The sequence below is a fragment of the Pleurodeles waltl genome, chromosome 3_1 (assembly GCF_031143425.1).
Source record: "Pleurodeles waltl isolate 20211129_DDA chromosome 3_1, aPleWal1.hap1.20221129, whole genome shotgun sequence".
NCBI classification, from domain to species: domain Eukaryota; kingdom Metazoa; phylum Chordata; class Amphibia; order Caudata; family Salamandridae; genus Pleurodeles; species Pleurodeles waltl.
Genome location: NC_090440.1, coordinates 247,222,552 through 247,244,929, shown reverse-complemented (window position 1 = coordinate 247,244,929; position 22,378 = coordinate 247,222,552). Strand labels below are relative to the sequence as shown.

Here is a 22,378-nt window from a genome sequence, read left to right as displayed (position 1 = left end):
AACATGCAGTTCATGTGATTTCTGCCCATCTTACAGCACTGTGTGTAGAATGTGACATGTATGTGCCAGTACATGATGGTACAAAATGGGCATGCACAGCATTCTGGACATATAAGTGTCATGACGCACTTATTTTTCAACAACAATCCATTTACTGTACATAAGATGGCAGGAGTCTGTCCTGCAGCACAGGACAGATGGAAGTGATGCAAGTCCGCTGGCATATGCCGTCACGGCGGTAGCAACCGTCGTGCAACTTCTCATTGGTTAAGAATACTGCCTATAGGGACTGGAGCCAATGATGATCATTGCCGGCAGTGATGGTCATGTACGCGGTGGACGTGACTGACATTTTCTAACAATTAGCTCACTTGACTCCTGACATTCCTGCAAGCTACACCTCCACTATGTGAGCTGCTGTGTACTGTCTCTGGGAGCCATCATGCTAGATCCTGCATGTAATAGGGCCCAGGCCTTCACCCAAGAAGAACTGGAGAAGCTGGTCAAAAGGGTCCTATCCCTGTATTGACAGCTGTATGGGGCCCCAGAGGAGCAGGTGAGCCCCATGACACTGTCGTATGTGGTAGGGGTTTGTGTCATATTGAATGGCGTAGGCATCCTGGCCACAGAGTACATGCATGCTGAGGGCATGGATATTAGGAGTGTGACCCGTTATGATGGATGTGGATGCTGATGTGGTGTGTCTGATGTGTGTAGGCCAACGCTGTATACTTTGTGCCAGTCCTAATCACTTTCTACTCCTGTCCGTGTCACCTATCCAAGACAGCGCCCATTAAAAAAAGGGATTTGGCGTGCCATTGCAAGCAAGTGCAGACCCTGGGGTCTATAGCTGGTGAGCACACATTGTCGGAATCAGTGGGAGGACCTGAGAAGCTGAGCCCGGAAGAGTTGGAGGCCGAGCTAGGGATGTGCTCCCAACGAGTGAGGGGTGCCCGTCGGACCCTGACCTCCCTAATGGCCTGCATTTTGGTGGTGGCCTAACCTGAGGTGGATGGGCGCTTGAGGGCAGCACAGCAGCCACAAGGGGGTGAGTACTGACTGTGACCTGGTCATTGTCAGGCCTTGAGTGGGATTGGGTAGGCTACTACTGGATTACTGTGATTGTGGACAATGGTATATGTACAATGACAATGGGTATCAGTGACCCAGCCAGGGTAAATATGATTTATGTGTGACAAGACAATGCTGTTACTGGATTGAAATGATGCATTTCCCAAGGTTGGGGTGGTTTTCTCAACCTAAGCGTTGTGTCTGACCAGCTCCAAACATCAGCATCAGTGTATCATTGGTGTAAGTACAATCCTATCTGTGGATAGTCTCCTCCATGAACTGAGAATGTCTTGGTTATGTACAGTTGCTCCCACGGACTTATTGTGGGTCTGGCTTTACAGGTCCAGCACAAGAAGGGCCTCAATGGAACAGGAGTATTGCCCTGATAGGTGACTATGCCAACACATGTCACCTTAAGAGTTTAGGGATTTGTAGGGACACAACAATTGGATACTGCTAAATGAGATTACATGAGGGCAGATTGTACAGCAATTGCTGCTATTGTAAATATCATTGTGTGGACATGGACTTACAACTATAGGATGACACGATGTGATAAGGGCCCTGGTTGTGTATTCGTGTCATTTTTTACATTTCCCTTCCAATTCTACTGCTGCAATGGCGAGCCACTGCCTTCTTCATGTCCATATCTGTACTTGTGTGCACATCTGATGTAAATGTCCAATACAGTTTTCCATGGGCAATAGGTATTATCAGACTTGGATTGTAATTGCAATGGCATGCCCGGCCATGAGATGTTTTGTGAAAATGGCACATGTTCATATGTGTTTATGGAAGTTAGGTGTTGACCCTTTTCCACCCTTTCTTCTCTCTCCCTCCCTCTCTTTCGCTCCTTTTGTGTTCATCAGTATCATCTGGTGAAGGAGAAGGGGCAAAAGTGAATGGGGAAGAGGCAGCCAATGGACCCAGGAGGCTGATTCCACAGAGGCTGAGGGACCCAGTGGGATGGAGGTTGAGGGGAGTGCCACGGGGGAGACCGGATCATCTACATAATTGTAAGAAAGTACCATCTTGCCTGGCATGTTACCCCCATTTTTACTTGTATGTCAGTTTGTTTTTGCCTGTCTCACTGGGATCCTGCTAGCCAGAACCCCAGTGCTCATAGTTTGTAGCCTAAATGTGTTCCCTGTGTGGTGCCTAACTGTGTCACTGAGGCTCTGCTAACCAGAACCTAAGAGCTTATGCTCTCTCTGCTTTTAAAATTGTCACTGCAGGCTAGTGACCATTTTCACCAATTCTGATTGGCACACTGGAATACCCTTATAATTCCCTAGTATATGGTACCTAGGGGTATTGTGGTTTTAGGAGATCCCTATGGGCTGCAGCATTTCTTTTGCCACCCATAGGGAGCTCAGCCAATTCTTACACAGGACTGCCACTGCAGCCTGAGTGAAATAACGTCCATGTTATTTCACAGCCATTTTACACTGCACTTAAGTAACCTATAAGTCACCTATATGTCTAACCCTCACTTAGTGAAGGTTAGGTGCAAAGTTACCAAGTGTGAGGGCACCCTGGCACTTACCAAGGTCCCCCCACATTGTTCAGGGCAATTTCCTGGGACTTTGTGAGTGCGGGGACACCATTACACGTGTGCACTACATATAGGTCAATACAGGTCAATACCTATATGTAGCTTCACAATGGTAATTCTGAATTTGGCCATGTAACATGTCTAAGATCATGGAATTGTTCCCCCATGCCAAATCTGGTATTGGGGTGCCAATCCCATGCATCCCCGGGGCTCCAGCATGGACCCCGGGTACTGCCAAACTAGCTCTCTGGGGTTTTCACTGCAGCTACCGCTGCTGCAAACCCACAAACAGTTTTCTGCCCTCCTGGGGTCTGGGCAGCCCAGTCCCAGGAAGGCAGTACAAAGAATTTCCTCCGAGAGAGGGTGTTACACCCTCTCCCTTTGGAAATAGGTGTTGAGGGCTGGGGAGCAGTAGCCGCCCCCAGCCTCTGGAAATGCTTTGAAGGCCACAGATGGTGCTCTCCTTGCATAAGCCAGTCTACACCGGTTCAGGGATCCCCCAGCCCCTGCTCTGGTGCAAAACTGGACAAAGGAAAGGGGAGTGACCACTCCATTGTCCATCACCACCCCAGGGGTGGTGCCCAGAGCTCCTCCAGTGTGTCCCAGACCTCGGCCATCTTGAATGCAGAGGTGTGAGGGCACAATGGAGGTCTCTGAGTGGCCAGTGTCAGCAGGTGACGTCATAGACCCCTCCTGATAGATGCTTACCTGGTTAGGTGGCCAATCCTCCTCGCAGGGCTATGTAGGGTCTCTCATGTGGGTTTCTCATCAGATAACGAATACAAGAGCTCACCAGAGTTCCTCTGAATCTCTCTCTTTGACTTCTGCCAAGGATCGACCTCTGACTGCTCCAGGACGCCTGCAAAACCGCAACAAAGTTGCAAGACGACTACCAGCAACATTGCAGCGCCTAATCCTGCCGGCTTTCTCAACTGTTTCCTGGTGGTGCATGCTCTGAGAGCTGTCTGCCTTCATCCTGCACTGGAAGCCAAGAAGAAATCTCCTGTGGGTCGACGGAATCTTCCCCCTGCTAACGCAGGCACCAAATTTCTGCTTCACTGGTCCTCTGGTTCCCCTATCATCTTGACGAGCATGGTCCCTGGAACAGAGGAGCTGAATCCAAGTGACCCTGACAGTCCAGTGGTCCTTCTGTTCAAATTTGGTGGAGGTATTGTCCCTGCCTCCGCACGCCAGACAGTAATCCTGTGTTCTGTGTGAACTGCAGCTGCTAGGGCTTCTGTGCACTTTTGCAAGGAATCCTTCTTGCAAAGGATAGCCCAGGTCCCCAGCACTCCGTCCTGCATTGCTCAACTTGCTGAGTTGACCACCGACTTCGTGGGACCCTCCTTTGTAGTATTATGACGACCGCTGTGCTCAGATTTATTGAATGCCTGTTCAAGTGCTTCTTTGGGTGCTGTCTGCTTCTGCATGGGCTCTCTGTGCGGCTGAGTGCCACCTCTGTCTCCTCCTCCAAGGAGCGACCTCCTGGTCCTTCCTGGGCCCAGGCAGCACCCATTTTCTTTAACCATGACTGTTGCAGCTAGCAAGGCTTGTTTGTGGTCTTTCTGTGTGGAAACAACTCTGAATCCTCCTGCACACTGTGGGACATCGTCTGTGCAAAGGAGAAGTTCCTGGCCTCTTCCGTTGGTGCAGAATCTTCAGCTTCTTCCACCCGGAGGCATTCATTTTCTACCTTCATCCGGGGTTTAGTGAGTTCCTGCCCCCCGGACACTTTCATGACTCTTGGACTTGGTCCTCTTCCTTTACAGGTCCTCAGGTCCAGAAATACGTCTTCAGCGCTTTGCAGTCAGTTGTTGTCCTTGCAGAATCTCCTATCACGACTTTAGTGTGTTTCTGCGGAAGAAGGGTAACTTTACTCCTACTTTTCACGGTCTCGGGGGGGTATCTTGGACACCCTTAGTGTTTTCTTACACTCCCAGCGACCCTCTACACACTACACTAGGCCTGGGGTCCCTAAGTGGTTCGCATTCCACTTTTCTAGTATATGGTCTGTGTTGCCCCAGGCCCATTGCATCCTTTTACATTCTACAGTGTTTGCACCACGTTTCTAACTGTTTACTTACCTGATTTTGGTTTGTGTGTATATTTTGTGTATTTTACTTACCTCCTAAGGGAGTATATCCTCTGAGATGTTTTTTTGGCACATTGTCACTAAAATAAAGTACCTTTATATTTAGTAACTCTGGCCCATATTTATACTTTTTGACGCAAAGCTGCGCTAACGCAGTTTTGCGTCAAAAGAATTAGCGCCGGCTAACGCCATTCTGAAGCACCATGCGGGTGCCGTATTTATTGAATGACGTTAGCCGGCGTTAGCCGCCGGCGCCGTCTGGTGTGCGTTAAAAAAAACGACGTACACCAGGCAGCGCCGGCGTAGGGGGATATGGGGCTTGGGCGTCAAGAAATGGGGCAAGTCAGGTTGAGGCAATTTTTTCGCCTCAACCCGATTTGCGCCATTTTCTTTCACTCCCAACCCCCATAGAAATGACTCCTGTCTTAGCAAAGACAGGAGTCATGGCCCCTTACCCAATGGCCATGCCCAGGGGACTTCTGTCACCTGGGCATGGTCATTGGGCATAGTGGCATGTAGGGGGGCACAAATCAGGCCCCCCTATGCCACCAAAATTTTTTTTTTTTAAACTTACCTGAACTTACTTTAATGTCCCTGGGATGGGTCCCTCCAGCCTTGGGTGTCCTCCTGGGGTGGGCAAGGGTGACAGGGGGTGTCCCTGGGGGCATGGGAGGGCACCTCTGGGCTCCTTCAGAGCCCACAGGTCCCTTAACGCCTGCCTTTTGCAGGCGCTAAAAAACGGCGCAAAAGCGGCCGTACGTCATTTTTTTTGACCCGCCCACTCCCGGGCGTGAATATTGCCCGGGAGTATAAATCCGACGCACATGCCTCGGAGTAGATTTTTTAGACGGGAACGCCTACCTTGCATATAATTAACGCAAAGTAGGTGTCCACGCTAAAAAATGATGCTAACTCCATGGACTTTGGCGCTAGACGCGTCTAACGCCAAAGTATAAATATGGAGTTAGTTTTGCGTCGGAATTGCGTAAAAAAAAACGACGCAATTCCGGCGCAAACGGAGTATAAATATGCCCCTCTGAGTATTGTGATTCTTATGATATAGTGCTTTATGATATAAGTGGTATAGTAAGAGCTTTGCATGTCTCCTAGTTCAGCCTAAGCTGCTCTGCTATAGCTACCTCTATCAGCCTAAGCTGCTAGAACACTACTAATCTACTAATAAGGGATAAATGGACCTGGCACAAGGTGTAAGTACCATCTGGTACCCACTATAAGCCAGACCAGCCTCCTGCAATCATCCACAGAATCCTCCTCCAGGGGACACTCCCTGACAGTGGCGGACCCATCTAGGAACACCACAGCACCATCATTGTCCGCCAACCTCCTTACTCCCTCCCCGTATCTCCCCACCAAGTTGCCCGTGCCCGCTCACCCAGGAGGGTGGGCGTCTCCTTCACTGCAGGCACCTTAGCCCCAGCTACAGTCAGCCCTGTTGCCCTAAGTGAGGAGGCTATTGACCTCCTGGAGTCCATCTCTGTGGGTCAGACCACCATTGTGAATGCCATTTAGGGGCAACGGCTCAAGAGCAATGCGTTCATGGAAGGCATTCACGGCTGCCTTGCAGAGATCCTTTCAGGCTCTGGCCTCCTCCCTGACAGCAGCCAGTGTTCCTTTGTCTACCGTCCCCCCTCCACCTACCTCTTCCCAATCACAATCACCTCTCCCCACATCCATCCAGAGCACACCTTTACACATACATGCATCTACTACAACAGACACTGTTCCACATGACAAACACAAGCACCACAGGACCAATCACCAGCAGGCACACAGACAACACCCACATGCAGACACAACAACATCCCCTGCCTGCACAGAAACCCCCACCACCCCCTCTATCACAGACACTGCACCACTCACACCTGCTCGCATGAAATCAACACTCTCTGATCTATCCACCACTCCCATATTACCCACAGTCACCACAATAGCTGACCTGCAAACATCCACCCCAGTCATCATATCATATCCGCACTCACCATAACCATTAACTCCCTGACATGCAGAACATCCACCATTCCTGCAGCCACCACTCCAACACAGTCACCCATCCATCATGGCAATTCCCAGGACCTCCTCCTCCCTCCTCGCAAGACAACTAAACACCTGTACTCACCCACCCAACAGAATCCCAGCAAACACAAGCATTCCACTCACGCATCTGCACCGATGACACACACAGAAAGACACATCTGACAACCACTCCCACTGCCTCAACTACCAAACTCTTTTCCCATGACTGCCCTTGTCTCTCTAAGAAACATTTCCTTTATGAGTTTACCCATCTCCGTGACCCTCTCCCACCCCATCAGTCCCTGATGTACCCTGTGTCCCTGACAGTTCCAGCCCTTCCACCTCAACCTCCTCCTGTGCCTTCCCGGTGTTGCCCACGCTCCATCCCCTGCCAAGAACACAAGGACCCCCCCCCCCAAATCCAAAACACACACAACCACCACCTCATCACCCCGAGGTGCCTCCCTGCCCCCTTTATGCCCCAACCATGTGGAGGTGATTTTGCAGTCAGGAGTCAAGTTGGGGCACTGAGACGTGCCATTTGTGTCATGGCACAGTGACACATGGACTGGCCAATAGCATTTTGCCTGTATCTAGTTACTTATTTCTATTTAAGTTTTAATACATCAGGGCCAACCTATCGTTGGTGTTGATGATGAATTACTTGTCCTACCTTTCATTCAACATGTCTGGTTTGTGTATGTGGGCTTTGGTTTGTGGGTGTGTGAGTTCTGTGTGTTGGTAGAGCTGGCTGTTGTGCCTCAAAGGCATGTGGGGGGGGGGGCGGCCTGGCATTGGTACAGCTGCTGATGGTCTTTGTGTGTTTGATATGATTTTGTGGTTCCATGCATGTGTGTAGCTGAGTTGAGCATTGTATGTGATGTGATGTGTTGTGGTGGTGTTGTGTGCCATTGCGTGGTTGTTGTGTGTGCACCCATGTGTGTGGTTATCCCTATGTCATCTGCGTTGTGTGTTGTCTTTGCATGTTGTTGTCGGCATGTGTTGTAATGTGTAGGTGTGCTGTGCAATGTTTTGGCAAGTATTTGTGTAGTTGCGGTTCTGATGTTGTGTGACTCACTGGTGTTGTGTATATGTGTGTTGGCCTATGGTGGTGATGTGCGGGCGGTGTGTGTATGGCACATGTGTATTGTGCGTGGTGTGTGTATTGATAATGTGCATGTGTGTGTTTTGTGTGCAAGTGTGTGTATAGGTGTGTGTGTGTGTGTGTGTGTGTGTTGGTATGGGTGTGTGGTTGTGTGTGTGTGTGTGTGTGCATGTTGCTGGCTGTCCCGGATGTGTGTGTGCATGTGTCCTAAAACTTTTCCCTCAAGTGTGTGCTAGGTGTGTGTACTTACAGTTGTTGTCCTCCTCGTCATCGCTGGTTCCGAAGATGCAGGGTGAGAAGGAGCATTGAGAAGACTTCAAGTTCTGGTTCCATGGGGGCTTGGAACGTGTCTGTGTTCCTGAGATGAGTGTCCCCTTTTATACGGTTAGTTTTCACCAGGGTTTTGGTGGCGGTATGACTGCGGCGAAAATCCTGGTGGTGGGAACATGGTCCCCGCAGGCCTGATGATACCTGCAGCCACCCAGCACAGTCCGTCTGCACTGGCGGTACTGGCGGTGGATTGGCTGTGTTCGGTTCAGAAGACAGCCATGGTCATAATATGGCGGTCTTCTCTGCCGGCCCGGTGGCAGTGTGACCACCATCGCCACCATGGTGGTCCTCACACTGCCAAACTTGTAATGAGGGTCAATGTGTTGTCCTATTTTAATGTAGCTGAAGAACTGTCAGATTTGAAAGGCTTATTGTTTCATGGAGAACAAATGGTAGTAACACATAGCTTGAGGCAGAAAGGTTTGAACGTGGCTCATGAAGGGCATCCTGGGATGACTAGTATGACAAGGAAGATCAGGAGTGGCTACTGGTGACTAGCCGTAGATAGATATATTGAGGATAAAGTTAGGTCTTGCATTGATTGTTCTAGAACTGACAAATCCCAAAAGTTGCATGTGAAAAAAACAGTGACTAGGCCTAAGAGGATTTGTGAAAGAATTTCATTAGACATTGCTGGAGCCATGTGTTTGGTTAAGTGTCCACTATATTGGATGTATTTGAAAGGGAAGGATTTCCTAAATGCTTAGTAATGGATAATGGCGTTCAACTCACCACTAGAGAAATTATATCTTTCCTTTCTAATCAAGGTATAAAGCATATTAGGACTTCGGTTTACTATCCCTAGAGCAACGGTATTGTGGAAAGATGGATTCAATTATTAAAGGAAGGGTTACAATTGGCCATGATTAATGGGAGAACTTGTTTTTTCTGCCATTAATGAGTTACTGTATAGTTATCGCACCACACCCTTGGTACGTGGGGCGAGACACCTTTTGAAAAGATGAGAGATAGACTACCCATATGTAACTTAAGACAATCTTGGATGTTGGCTATAAAAGATGTGAGTATGACTGGAGGGAAAGGTAAAACTGTTGATAAAAGTTTTTGTGAGGATGAAACAGATCGGAAAAAAGAAAAAGAATGCAAAAATCTAAATGAATTGAAGGTGGGAGACAGTGTGAGTGTAAAGAAAGATAGAATGGTTAAAGCTGGAGAATCTAGGTATTCGGAGCCAATGACGATCATAAGAATTGGCAATCAAGTGGTAGAATTATCGGATGAGAATGCTTGGAATTTGAGTAAAGTTGTCAACGTTTCAAAAACGTCTGGAGATGACATGCATAATGGGAAAAATGACAAACAGATAAAGCAGAATGGTAGAATTAATGTTGACTGTGATAATTCTGTTGCTAAAAACGAAAATGGGCATTCAAAAATGGATGTCAAGTTGAAGCAATTTGAGCAGACAGGTTATATACATCAACCTTCTCAATGCAAAAGATGTAAACCAAGGTGGTGGAAAGATTATTACATGAAGTAGGAAATGTAGCATTCAACTGTAAAAAAATTATATATATATATTTTTTTGTGTGGCATATATAGACATGGTATATGTAAATATGTTAATGTAAAAATGTACTATCTCATGTCATTCGTTTAGTTAAAGCTAGCAAGTTTAAGTTGTACACCGGTGTTAGGAAAGGGGATGTGTGGATCCACAATAGAATACGGAATGTTGTGGTTGTCATGGACTCCCCTGAGGACACCAATATTCCGAGAAGGAGACGGCGGTGGTTGGAGACATGAGGGAATCGTTTGCCAGACTTGCTTCAATATAAGGAGGAACTTAAAAAAGTGCATAAAATACACACAAAACTTACCAATTCGTGTGGATGTTGTGTAACGAGGAGAACGTAATACAGTTACACTCATAGAATCAATATATCTGTAGCACGATGTCACCTAAAGTCTCCTCTGAATGCTACAGCCAGCAACCGGAAACTTTAAACGATCCACAGTATCACGAGAACTGGTTTCACAACTCCGTAGAGATGTAATTGGGAAATATGTTGGCACCCTAATGTTTCCATGGAAGAGATCTCAGTCACACATTTCAACAATATGACTAGGAAATAATTCACTCTGTAGCCATGGCTTTCTCTTCTTTGTCCCAAGGACTCAAGTACACTCTTAGGCAATGACAGGTCTGTGGCTATTGGCCTCAACCTATTCTGTATTTTCATTTACAGAATGACCTGATCACTCGATTTCATTAAGTCCTTCCTTTCTCAGGCTTCAAACATGAAGAGAAACAATAAACATAATTTACACCACAGACAGCAAGGTGATAGCTCCAATAGCATTCATGAGGTTGCAAGGGAAGCACCATCTTTCAGCTCAGGCAGACTGGAAGAATAACAGACAGGCATAATGAGAAATGGAGCAATAAGGATGTCGTACCCAAATGGTAAGGCTGGTGACAGCTGAAGGACTGTACCCTAATCAACAAGATACTTTGTACTATCGCCTCTTCTGTTTATTCCTAATAGCTGTGACTAATGAACTTTGAAAGTGGTGTTGCATTAATGTCAACATTGAATAGCAAAATGTGTGTAGAGAGAGAGAACTCGAGAGAGATATTTATGCATGCTAATTAGTATAATTTGAAATTGGCATATAGAAATCATACTAATTAGTGTAATTTGATATTGACATTTAATAGAAATATTTTTTAAATATCCTAAAGAGTTTGAAGACAACAAAATCAATGGCATTTCTCACAATTGTTCCCCATTGAAACTTCAAAGGTGGTTAAAATCGTTGCAATGTTTTGACAGACAGTGCTTACCCATCATCAATGAAGACGTTCGGGAAGAGGCAAGACAGGATGCTACGAGGGCTGATGGAGAACATGTAGATATTAATTGTGTGACCAACCGTGTGGAGCACTGTAAAGAAAGAAAACAACATGCAGTCATCTTTCAGGTACATCCTGATCGACAGCACAACCATTTGGACCTTTATAAAAAGCTCCCCCGGTTACCAACCACAGTAGCAATCACCTTTATAATGTACAATTCAACCCTGAACCTTCTATGTCTGTGCTTGATCCAGATTTATGGAGGATACTCATAGTATTCCAGGCAGTATAAAAAGGTGGACTGACAAAGCAAGAACGTAGAGCTGTTTCTATGACCAGCTTGTTTTGCCACCTTGTCTATTGCCATCGTTTGCATCTGAGGAAACTCAAAGTACTAAGGCACTTCAAGGTCCGCAACCGCTGCCTCTTATGTGGGGCACTCGACTCAGAAAAATTGATGAATGAGTTACTGCTTAGTTTGAACTTCTGCTCTTCTAGAAACACGTTTTCTTTTCTCATCAACACAGTGTTTCAAACCAATCCAATTGTTGCTATCACAGCAAGCCATAAAGGAACCCTCTTTAGTTCGCAATGGAAAATAATTACATTTATTGTGCATTCCAACCTTTTTCTGCACACATACTTATTTTAAAACCCTATCACACTGCTCACTAAAAGCAACCCTTTATTACACAACGTAGTACATCTAATTCTGTCTCTTGGCCTGGTGGCATCCCAGCGATCCATAACCTTTCTTCATTGTTGATGAGAGCATATGTTCATTGATGATTTTCCAGCATCGCCCCTCAAATCGAAGAAGCCAGTTTCACATACATGGGTACCCGATTGTCCATAATGAGAAATACGACTAGATTTCGCAGAGTTTTATTTCACTTACCTCCCTATCGCAAGGTGAATTGAATATGTTTTATTTATTACGCGCTATAGCTAGGCTAACCATTCGATGTTTAGTGGGGCACTACTCTCTCCAGAGTATTTAGGTCTTAACTTTTCAGATTCCTGTTTTTGGAAAAACATTGAACCCTTTACCTCGCTTTTTTACTTTTTATGCCAGTCTTTCAAAACGTCGTCCTATTTGGCCAGTAGATATGCTATTTGTACGCCTTGAATGTTTTAATCATTTGTCACTTATTCCACATTGAGGAAAGAGGGAAAATAAGTAATCAGTGCTTACATGTATCACATATCATTCAACAGCAACCCTCTTATATACGTATGGATTCCACTTATTGCAGGCTGTCCTTCATATACATCTGCATCTCACTCGCTCCATCACCACTACAATATCTGAATTTCGCATACTTTAGCAGCACCATTTCATATGCTTGTTCCAACAGTTCCTTCTTCTTATGCAATTAGTGCTGAAGACCACTCCACAGTTTCTCATACATATCTGGATTCTAGGACATCATGTATCAATGCTGCATTCATTGCAATGCTGCCTTTATTGTAATGCTGCATTTATTGGCTTTAGGACATTGCTTGTTTCAGTGTGCTTTTATGTACCCCAAATGATCTCACATACTGTGGCAACTACAAACATATGGCCTGATGCACTAACCTATTCTGATGTTGCAAATACTGTGATTTGCAAAATATGTGTGTTTTCCAATCAAAAAATAGTTTTTTACTATCAATAAACACTTAGGGCCTCGCGGTGGTGGTGGTCCGACCGCCACATTATGAGGTTGTCGGCAGACCTGCCAACCTACCGCTGTCCCCACCAGGATCAGTGATTCCGATGCGCTGACGGCAGTCCTGGTTGTAATCAGACAGAGCGGCGCTGAACACAGCACCACCCTGCTCATTACAACCTGAAAAGGATGGTGGAGAACAAGTGTAGGGGCCATGGCATGGGCAGTGCAGGGGTCCCCATGCCCAACACCCTCGAAATGTGCACTGTCTGTTGTGCACACAGTGCGCATTTCGAGGGTGCTGGTGCTGCCTTCGTGCAGCAGCATTGCCGCCTACTCTAGTAGGAGCCGATGACAATGCTGCCGCACCTTACCCACTAGGCTGACCAGCGGAAACCTTGGTTTCCGCCAGTCAGCTTGGTGGGAAAGTTTTAATGGTGCCAACGGCGAGTTCACAAGCACTGCAGCGGATGGATGTTTCCGTCCGCCAAACTCATAACCAGCCCCAGAATGACACCTAAAATGAGATTGCAAAAGAATACCATTCAAAATTTGGAACAGGTGTTTTGTGGGTGGCCCTTCCACCTTGCAAAGATCCATGACAGGTATCAATATTTTGCATCTATAATCCAATCAGAAAACAATGAAAGATCACCAACTTCCGAGTTGGAGTGATAATCTATTTGGAAAAGGGAACGGGTCACTTTGAGACCCTTTCCCCTTTGGAAATCTATAAAAAGGTTTATTCTAAACACTGGACCACTGTCATCTCTTAAACAAACTTTTAAAAACAAGTTAACTTTTTATTTTAAACACAGGCTTGTTCCCTTTAAGGAAGGTGGGCTGAATTTAGAACACATTTGGTTTACTTAAAGGCAGTCACATATATGGTGGTCTGGTGACTAGAGTAGGGCCCCCTTTAATTGTGGCTAATCATAATGAGTCACAAAATCCGACCTGCCTAATGAATATTCATTAGGAAAGAAAATGTGCGACTCATTACGGTTCTTCAGTTTGAGAACCAACCTATCAATGCACAGGTCAATTTGCAAATCAAATTTAATTCACAAACATTTGGTAGACAATTTGAAACAGCTTTTTGTGAATGGAATCACCGCACAACAGGAGTCAACCATCATCATACATTCATCGAAGGAAGCTAGTTGTTCATCATTCTGTTATCTTTGCCAGAGTTGATAAGGGTAGTGTGAAAAGTTCTGAAAATATACCTGTGAGAACAATGGCTGTCATCGCAATGAGACGATGAAAGTCTACAGCCGCGTCAAAGGGGATATAACAGTTGAGGAAGGTCTCGCGCAGAAAAGTGATGAGGTTCCGGCACATGGTGAGAAGGATGTATGAGTACATGAAGGAGATGCTAGCAGCTGAGCCACGCGAGATAATGATACCCACAAGGGACACCTCTGCAATCCCTGAGTGCTGTGACTCAAAGGCATAGTCTGGAATAAAAATAAAAATAAAGATTAGATAAATTATATGAAAACTAGTATACAAAAGTATCCACTTTTGAATGACTACATTTGGGTATCCACTTGGATACCCGACTTGGAAGTCTATACCCTTATAAACACACTAAAAAAAATAGGAACAATTTATCTGCTTAGAGCTTTGCTAAAGTACAGTAATGGTTGATTCGTGTTTATTTGCACTTAAATGTATAATGCACAGCTTGATGGACCAGACCTTATCGAGCAGCAAACATATTCACGAGGATGTTCAGCAGAATACTGAGAAATTAGCATAACCACAATTTAATGCTTTCATGTCAGAGATTGAGAAGTTATTTTCTCCCATCTGGAGCAGCTCCTTAGCTGAAAACCTGTGTCCTGCGCCTGTCATGCTTTCAACACTAGGACCCATTATTAGGTACAGATCTACAGAGCATAGTGGAAAGATAGAACCATGACAGGATCTTACAGGTCAAGTATTTGAGAACAAAGCCCTGTAGGCATTTTTTTATCCAGGTTGACATTTTTAAAATCCAACTTTGCCATGACTATAAGCAAATGCTGAGCCTAGCCCAGGGGACTCGAATATTCCTTTTCCCAAAAATAAGGTCAACAGTAGTATATTGGATGCACTGAAACCATGCTAATTGTTAGGTGGTGAAGCCTCTGAAAACATGTTTCCATAATCAAGTTTAGATTACTTAATGTCAGTCACTTGGAGCGACGTAAAGGACTTTAGTTAAAATGACCATTTATTAAACATATTACAATAATAACATTTATTTTAATCACTGCACATTATTTTACATTGTAATGGGCCAGTGCCACAGTTCATCACTGAGCTACATCCTAACGTGCACCACTACACCACTACTCCCTGATTGGAAGTAGCTTGCCACAAAGTCAAAGGAAAACAACCAGAAATTAAATTTTAAGTGGTTACAACCAAACTGATATTTCTTTCCATACTGTCTAATGGGGTTTAAGGTGAAGGATTATTCACCTTTTTTAGCAACTCTATAATGGAAGTCCTTTTCACTGTATGAAAAGTTTGGTGTATAATTGCTTTTGGATTTGATAGTTGTCCACCAAATATTTGACTTTATTTCATTTTTCAAAACGAACTCCCAAAGCGGCAGTTTGTTACTAAAAAACAAAAAACAAATAATTCCACACATTGGGAGTATTCTGTCAGTATTCTCCTAGGGTGTGAGGGTCACTATTTTCTTTTGCCTGTCCCTCAGAACCAGATTTTTGCTGGTGGTGATGACAAAAGTAAAGCCCTAAATAGGGAGGACAGTATAATGTCCTTCCTCTGATGGTTCCTTATTCACTGGGCTGTTGGAGGATGTTTTCTTTTGACAAAGCCAAAGGGAGCCCATCAATTGAATACTTATGGCCTGCCCATTTCTAAATGAGGAAAGGGCAGGCCAAAGATTTGGTGGGTAGAGTACTCTGTTGTGTTCGCAACTAAGTACCTAGTCCACTAAACTCTACATCGGAGCCAATATCTAGTAAAATATATTTAACATATGCACACAGAATCACAGCTCAGTTGTTCAACCAGTTCATTGTCCTGGTTATGTATAGAACTGTCTTTTAATAATCAATTTAAGAAAGCTCAAATTTGTCATTCAATATCAATTGAAAACTGATATATGTGACTATAGTATTCTGAACAAGTCAATAAATGTGGTTTTATCACACTATTTCACCCAAAGAGTAAGCACATAACTCTGCTGCACCAGAAAATATTTACCCCTTTCCTCCAAAACAGAAAATATTTCCTAAATGTCCAGTGACATATTTTCCCTGAGACGTGAAGAAATGTCCACTGGTACTGATAGAAAATCTATCCCTGCTCAAGGTTTTGTTTTCAATTTCAGCACTTGCGTGACAATTCTTCACTATCTCCTCTAACTAAGCATAGGTGTTGGGCCTGGCCCTCTCTGCAGGGTCCTCCCAAATGTTTTGCCTTTACCCTCCACTTTTTTACTAAATTCATTTTTGCTAGCCTTAGTACTCTGTGCAATTTACCACTGCTAAAATGTATGTGCTTACTCCTTAAAACATGGTAACATTGACCTATACCCACTATGCATACTCAATTTACTTATCAGTCCCCGGTAAAGTGGCACTGACTGTACCCAGGGCCTGTAAATTAAATGCTATTCGTATGCCTGCAGCACTTATTATGCTGCTCCCTTAAGTAGACTTTAAAAATGTCTCAGGCCTGCATTGCAGCCTGTTGGTCCAGTTTTATACTGACAAATATATCTGGCAAAATAAACCTTTTGCCCGCCCCAAACCTTCCTTTTTAATACATAAGGCAGGGTGCAGTGTGAAGTACTTTTTACTCTCAAGTTTTACATGTCCCGGTAGTAAAATACTCTTAAACTCATTTTGCACTTCTGCAAGGCCTACCTCTCTCACAGGATAACATTGGAATTACCTTAATACATTTAGTAAGCTGTAAGTTCCAAATGGAAACAGGTACCATGTTTGGTGTCTTTGGAATTGTACTGAAAAATCATCTATTATGGTAAAGTTGGATTTTACATTAACATTTTAAAATGCCACTTTTACAAAATTGGCATTTTCCTGCCTTAGCCACTTAGTGCCTGCAGCCTGTCTCTGGGTCATATGACTGGGTGTACCTGACAGTTGGGCTTTGTGCATTCCTACTAGACAGTCAAGTCACACACAATAGAGAGCTTAGGTGTGCCTGGGTGGGTCATCACTGGCAGGATGGGTTTGCAGAGCTGGGCAAAGCCCTATTTACACTTGATGAATAGATGAATAGGCTTTGTACTGCCTCCACACAAAGGGCTTCACACCCCTTATAGTTAGTCTGGAGCCAGGAAAGGGTAGGCAGGAAACGTGCAAACTTCAATGGGAAACCTCCAGAAGTTTATCCCGCTTCAAAGAAGGCACCTAGTATAAATATCGGACCTCAGACCTCAAACTCTTCAGTACATTTTTGGACCTGTGGAGTGCTGCCCTGAAGGACTGCTGTCTGCTGTTGTCTTGCCTGAGTGGAGAAGGTTCAGGACCACCAGAGTGACTCCAAGGGTTAGTCTCTTGTAACGAGTACCCAGGCTCTCCAACTGTGAGATCTACCCTGCCATGTAGCGCCACCTCAGTCCTTGACACTTGGAAGTAGGCCTGAAGGTGCTCTGACAGCCCTTCTGTGGACCCAGCAGAACCGGTGCATCTCCTCAGTTGTATGACGTAACATTATTTTAAGGGTATTTGTATTGTTGGTTCTAAGCAATGCAGGCAGAAGGTAACTGAAACAAAACCATTGGGAGTAGAGCATCAGCATATTAAGTTAATGAATGAACTGAGGTATGTTACTATCTGGGAGCGCGATCTTTAGGTAATGATATTCACGTTGGTAATATTAGCTGGCAATGTGATTGATGTCTTGATGGAAGGACTGGGGTTGAGGGGAAATAATATGACAATAAATATGATCAATACCAGAGCTGTCAGAAAGCTAACGTCATTTATTCTTCACACAGTAGAGTGGGAATTGGCGTAGTAATTAGTTAGACAATCTGAAATCCAGACAGAAAAAGGACATTGAAGAGGATTGAGTGCCATCAAGATATATAAATGTCTCTTTATTTCTGATTATTTGTTTTACAACACAGTTGCTCACCTTCTGAAAATTGGTAGTGCCTTGAAAGAGTTATTTTTTGTTAATACGCCCTGTTATCTACTCTTACTATTACATGACCAGAATAAAGAAAGACTGTCACGGTAGAAAGCTATAATAAGCCAGAGTCATGCACTACAAGTGGGATTTGTCAGGAATAAAAAGGTCCATCCACCACCCAGGAGATATATTTCATTGATATTAACTAGTTTTGGCTAATACTCACAGTATGCCCGCTCCACGAATAAACCGAGGGATACACCATAGAAGATAAGCACGCAAACAATATGCCGCCGGTAGTTCTCCACAAAGCGCTTGAACTGCTGGATTTTCTGGCGAATCTTGCTCTTTTGGTATTTGTCCTTCCTGGCTTCAGTGTACAGGTGAGCCTCAGAGGACCCAGCCCTGGAAGAGAAAGAGAAGCATAAGAGACATCTGCAGCATCCACATTGTCGCACAGTAATTATGTGCGTTCTGCTACTGCAGTACCTTCTATTTTGCACCAGATTACAGTGAAGCAAGGTGATATTGCACCACTTCTAAGAGCAAATCCATAGATGAAAGACTGCAAGATTGAAAATAGACAGTGCTTTAAAAATGACAGTCAACTTTGGCTCAATAATAGTTCTATTCACTAATATCCGGACATATTGTGGAAGATGTTTCAGATAGAGAAGCGGCGGTCAGTACTTATCGCAGGGAGGGGGCGGACAGGACACAAACGCACACATGAACACTGACTCGTACCCAAGCATATTTATTCATTCATTCATTCTCTCTCTCTCTCTCTCTCTCTTTCTCTCTCTCTCCCAGGTGGCTTGTCCCAGTTGGCTAAAGTATATGCTCAGCCAGGGGGAATGTGTCACTCCTGCCCATAGTGGTCAAGTACCTGCAAGATAACCTGCGCTCACCATTGGGTAGCTTGCACAAGGCAGTCAGGCTTATCTCAGAGGTAATCTATAAAGCAACAACACAGCACATTCCCACAACACTACGTCTGAACGACCCCAAAAAGAGACTTCACACTGGTTGTATGTATAGAAAAATTGTATTCAACACACACATGATTAACAATGTTTGATTATTATGTGATTTCAGTATAAATGTCAATGAGCTCCCAACATACAACAATATGCAATGTATGGTTGGGTGTAAATCTCAATGAACAAATTCAACACATGATAATAGGCCCTGCATTAAACATTGAGGAAACCATACATTCCTTCCCTGCACCCCCATAAGGTGCCCATACTCTGTTAGCACTAGGCCCACTCTCATGTTATCCATGATCGGTGTAACAGGTGCAATCCAGGGTGCACCTCGGGGCTGACAGTAGCAGCACAATCTATATCAATCAATTAATCGAATTTGTAGGGTGCTGCTTCATCATCCATGAGGGTCTCGAGGTGCTGAGGGGAGGATCTGCCAGTTTTTCAATTGTTTGAACATTCAAATCTTGAGGTCTTTCCTGAATTGCTGGAGCAATGGTGAGGCTCTTCGGTGTAGGAGAAGGTCGTTCCAGGTCTTAGCTGCCAGGTGGCATGCTCCACTGTTCATCCGGTGGATACGACGTATGGCTGCTAGGGAGAGGGAGTCACAGCAGAGTTTCCTAGTAGGTTGGTGGAAGTTCACTCAAATGTTGTGGTACACCAGTTCTTCGTTGTGTAGTGCCTTGTAAGCATGGGTGAGAAGCTTGAATTTGCATATTTTCTTGACTGGTAGCCAGTGGAGTGTCCTGAGGTGAGGAGTGATATGAGTCCGTCTTTGGAGGTTGAGGATGAGTCTGGCTGCAATGTTCTGGATAATCTGTGGTTTCGTTATGAGTTGGCGGGTAGTTCTGATGAAGAGGGAGTTGCCGCAGTCTAATCTGCTGGTGACCAGAGATTGTGTGTCTGTTTTCCTGGTGTTAGGTGGGAGCCATCTGAAGATCTTCCTGAGCATTCGGAGGGTGAAAAAACAAGTGGAGGAGACAGTGTTGACCTGCTTCTCATGGAGAGCTTGCTTTCGAGGATGATGCCAAGGTTTTAGGAGTGTTCGGTGGGTTTAGGGGTTAGGCTATGCTCGGGTGGCCACTATTCGTTCTGTCTTGTCAGTGTTGAGTTTGAAACAGTTGTTGTTCATCCAGGTGGCCACATCTTTCATGCATCTTTGGAACTTGTTCTTGGTGGTCGTAGGGTTGTTAGTCAGGGAGAGGATGAGCTAGGTGTCATCCACGTAAGAGATGATGTTAAGGCTGTGGCTCTTGATAATGTTTGCCAGGGGTGTCATGTATATGTTGAAGAGGGTTGGGCTAAGGGGTGAGCTCTGGGGTACACCACAGGAAATGCTCTTGGAGAGCAAGGAGTACAGCAGGGGGATGACTTTCTGTGTTCTACCTATGAGGTAGAATGCAATCCACTGCAGGGCTTCCACTGCAGGGCTGCTCCTTGGATGCCAATCTGCTGGAGTTTGTTTAGCAGTGTGGTGGGATATGGTGTTGAAGGCTGCTGAGAGGTCAGGGAGGATGAGGGCTGCTGTTTCTTCAAGGTCCAACAGCATTCTGATGTTGTCCATGGCTACGATTAGGGCTATCTCTTTGCTGTGGTTTGGTCTGAAGCCAACTGGGAGGGGTCCAGGAGGTTGTGGTTCTTTAATGGCTGTTAATGTCTCTCTTGATGACCTTGGCTGGGAAAGGGAAGAGGGGGATAGGTTGGTAGGTCTTACGTTCCTGTGGGTCTGTGGAAGGTTTCTTCAGCAGTGGCTTCACATCAGCATGCTTCGATTTCTGGGCGAAGTGGGTGGTGGTGATTGAGAAGTTGAGGGCCTTGACGAGTTCTGTGTTGATGGGTTGATTGCCTAAGTTGAAGGTATGGTGTGGGCAAGGGTCTTCTAAGGCTCCAGAGTGGATGGAACTCATGATGGATGCTGTTTCCTTCTCAGAGAGGATGTTCCATGAATTTAGGTGGTGTGGGTGTGCATCAGTCAGCGTGATAAAGTTGATGCTGTCCTTGGCAGGGGGTTGGGGTGCAAAGTCTTTGTAGATGGTATTGATTTTGTTGTGAAAAAAGTCAGCAATGGTGTTGCAGAGAACTTGTGAGGGAGTAATGTTGTTTCCTGCCACCGAGGGATTGGTGAACTCTTTGACTATGTTGAAGAGTTCCTTGCTGTTGGCACTGACCATGATGCGGGTGGCTAAGACGGTTTTCTTTGTGTTCTTCAGGAGGTGGTGGTATCTGTTTAACACACCCTTGAAGTGTTTGTGGTCCTCTGGGGTTTTACTGGTGCACAATATATTTTTTTCTTCTGTCTGCATTCCCGTTTCTGGGTTTCGAGTTCCTCTGTGAACTAGTTGTGGTGTATTTCCGTTTCTTGGGGTTTGCATGTTTCTGTGGTGTGATTCGTCATTGCTTGCTGTGAACCAGGTCTTGAGGTTGTCTGCCACTTGTTCTGCGTCTCCGGTGTTGGTGGATAGTCGGGAGTTCAGGGCATTGGTCCAGCGTTGTTCTGATACCCATGCCCAGCTGCACTGTAGCTGGCTGGCAGTGGAGGTGGGGTTGCTCAGCAGTTCAGAGATGATGAAGTGTATACAGTGGTGGTTGGTCCAGGTCAGCTCTTCAGCATGGGTGTATTTCACTCTGTTGCTGGTGGAGAAGATAGGGTCCAGTGTGTGTCCTGTGGAGTGGGTGGGGTCAGTGACCAGCTGTTTGAGCCCAAGGCTGGCCATATTTTCTTGGAGGTCAGTCGTGTTGACATCTTCAGTTTTCTCCAGGTGGAAGTGGAGGTCACCTAGGAAGATGTATAGATTTGAGTTGATGGCGAGGGGGCAATGAAGTCAGGGATGGAGTTGCAGAATGTGAGAAGGTGGGTCCAGGAGGTCTGCAGGCGAGGATGCCTCCGATGGTGGTTTTGCTGTTGGTTTGGAATTGGAAGTTGGGGTGTTCCATGAAGAGGGTGGAGTCGTCAGTGGTGGTGGAGCATTCACGGTTCTCCTTCTATATTATGGTGATGCTGCCACCATCTCTATTGGATCAGTCCATTGTGTGGACTTGTATTCATCAGGGGTGGCTGTTGTGCTGTCTGGAGTGGATGCAGAGTTCAGCCAGGTCTCAGTCCGGGCGTGGGTTGTGATGGTGTCTCAGGTTTCTGTGGCATGTTTTCTGGGTGAGCGTGCATTGATCAGCAGGCAGTAGATCTTTCCAGAGGTGTTAGCAGCCGCCTTGTTGGTGGTTGTCTGTGACACGGTGTGCAGATGGGCGTGGCATGGATGGTTTCCTCGATGATGCAGGTGAAGTGGCATTTTCGGCAGGAAAAACACAATATAGCCACACTCCCGCCTAGAATCATGGCCTCAGCTATATGATGTCAACCTTATGAACTCCCTGGCAGAGTTCAAGTACCCAGCAACACCACAGTGCAGGCCTAGCACTCACTTGTTCTTGCTCAAACTCACTACTTCACATCCACCCTGTGCCAAGGCATCAGTTGTGGCTGGTACACATGCAAAAACTCTTGTATGCACTTGCTTCCAGTACCTTAATGCGATGTCCTGACACCTGGCAAGTGGATGCCCATACGCTTGCACACCCTCTAGGTCCCAACCCACCCT

General features: G+C 45.4%; 1 protein-coding gene across 3 annotated transcripts in view; it reads right to left on the bottom strand.

Moving 5' to 3' along the window:
* LOC138283999 (dual oxidase 1-like) overlaps positions 1 to 22,378 on the bottom strand; it is a 785,394-nt gene that overhangs the window by 90,005 nt on the left and 673,011 nt on the right. For all 3 annotated transcript variants that reach the window (XM_069222331.1, XM_069222330.1, XM_069222332.1), the window contains 3 exons: positions 18,020 to 18,198; positions 13,893 to 14,123; positions 10,997 to 11,096 (listed from right to left, as the gene is read on the bottom strand). In XM_069222331.1, coding sequence (XP_069078432.1) covers positions 10,997 to 11,096; positions 13,893 to 14,123; positions 18,020 to 18,198 — 510 coding nt within the window. The remainder of the gene's footprint in view (positions 1 to 10,996; positions 11,097 to 13,892; positions 14,124 to 18,019; positions 18,199 to 22,378) is intronic.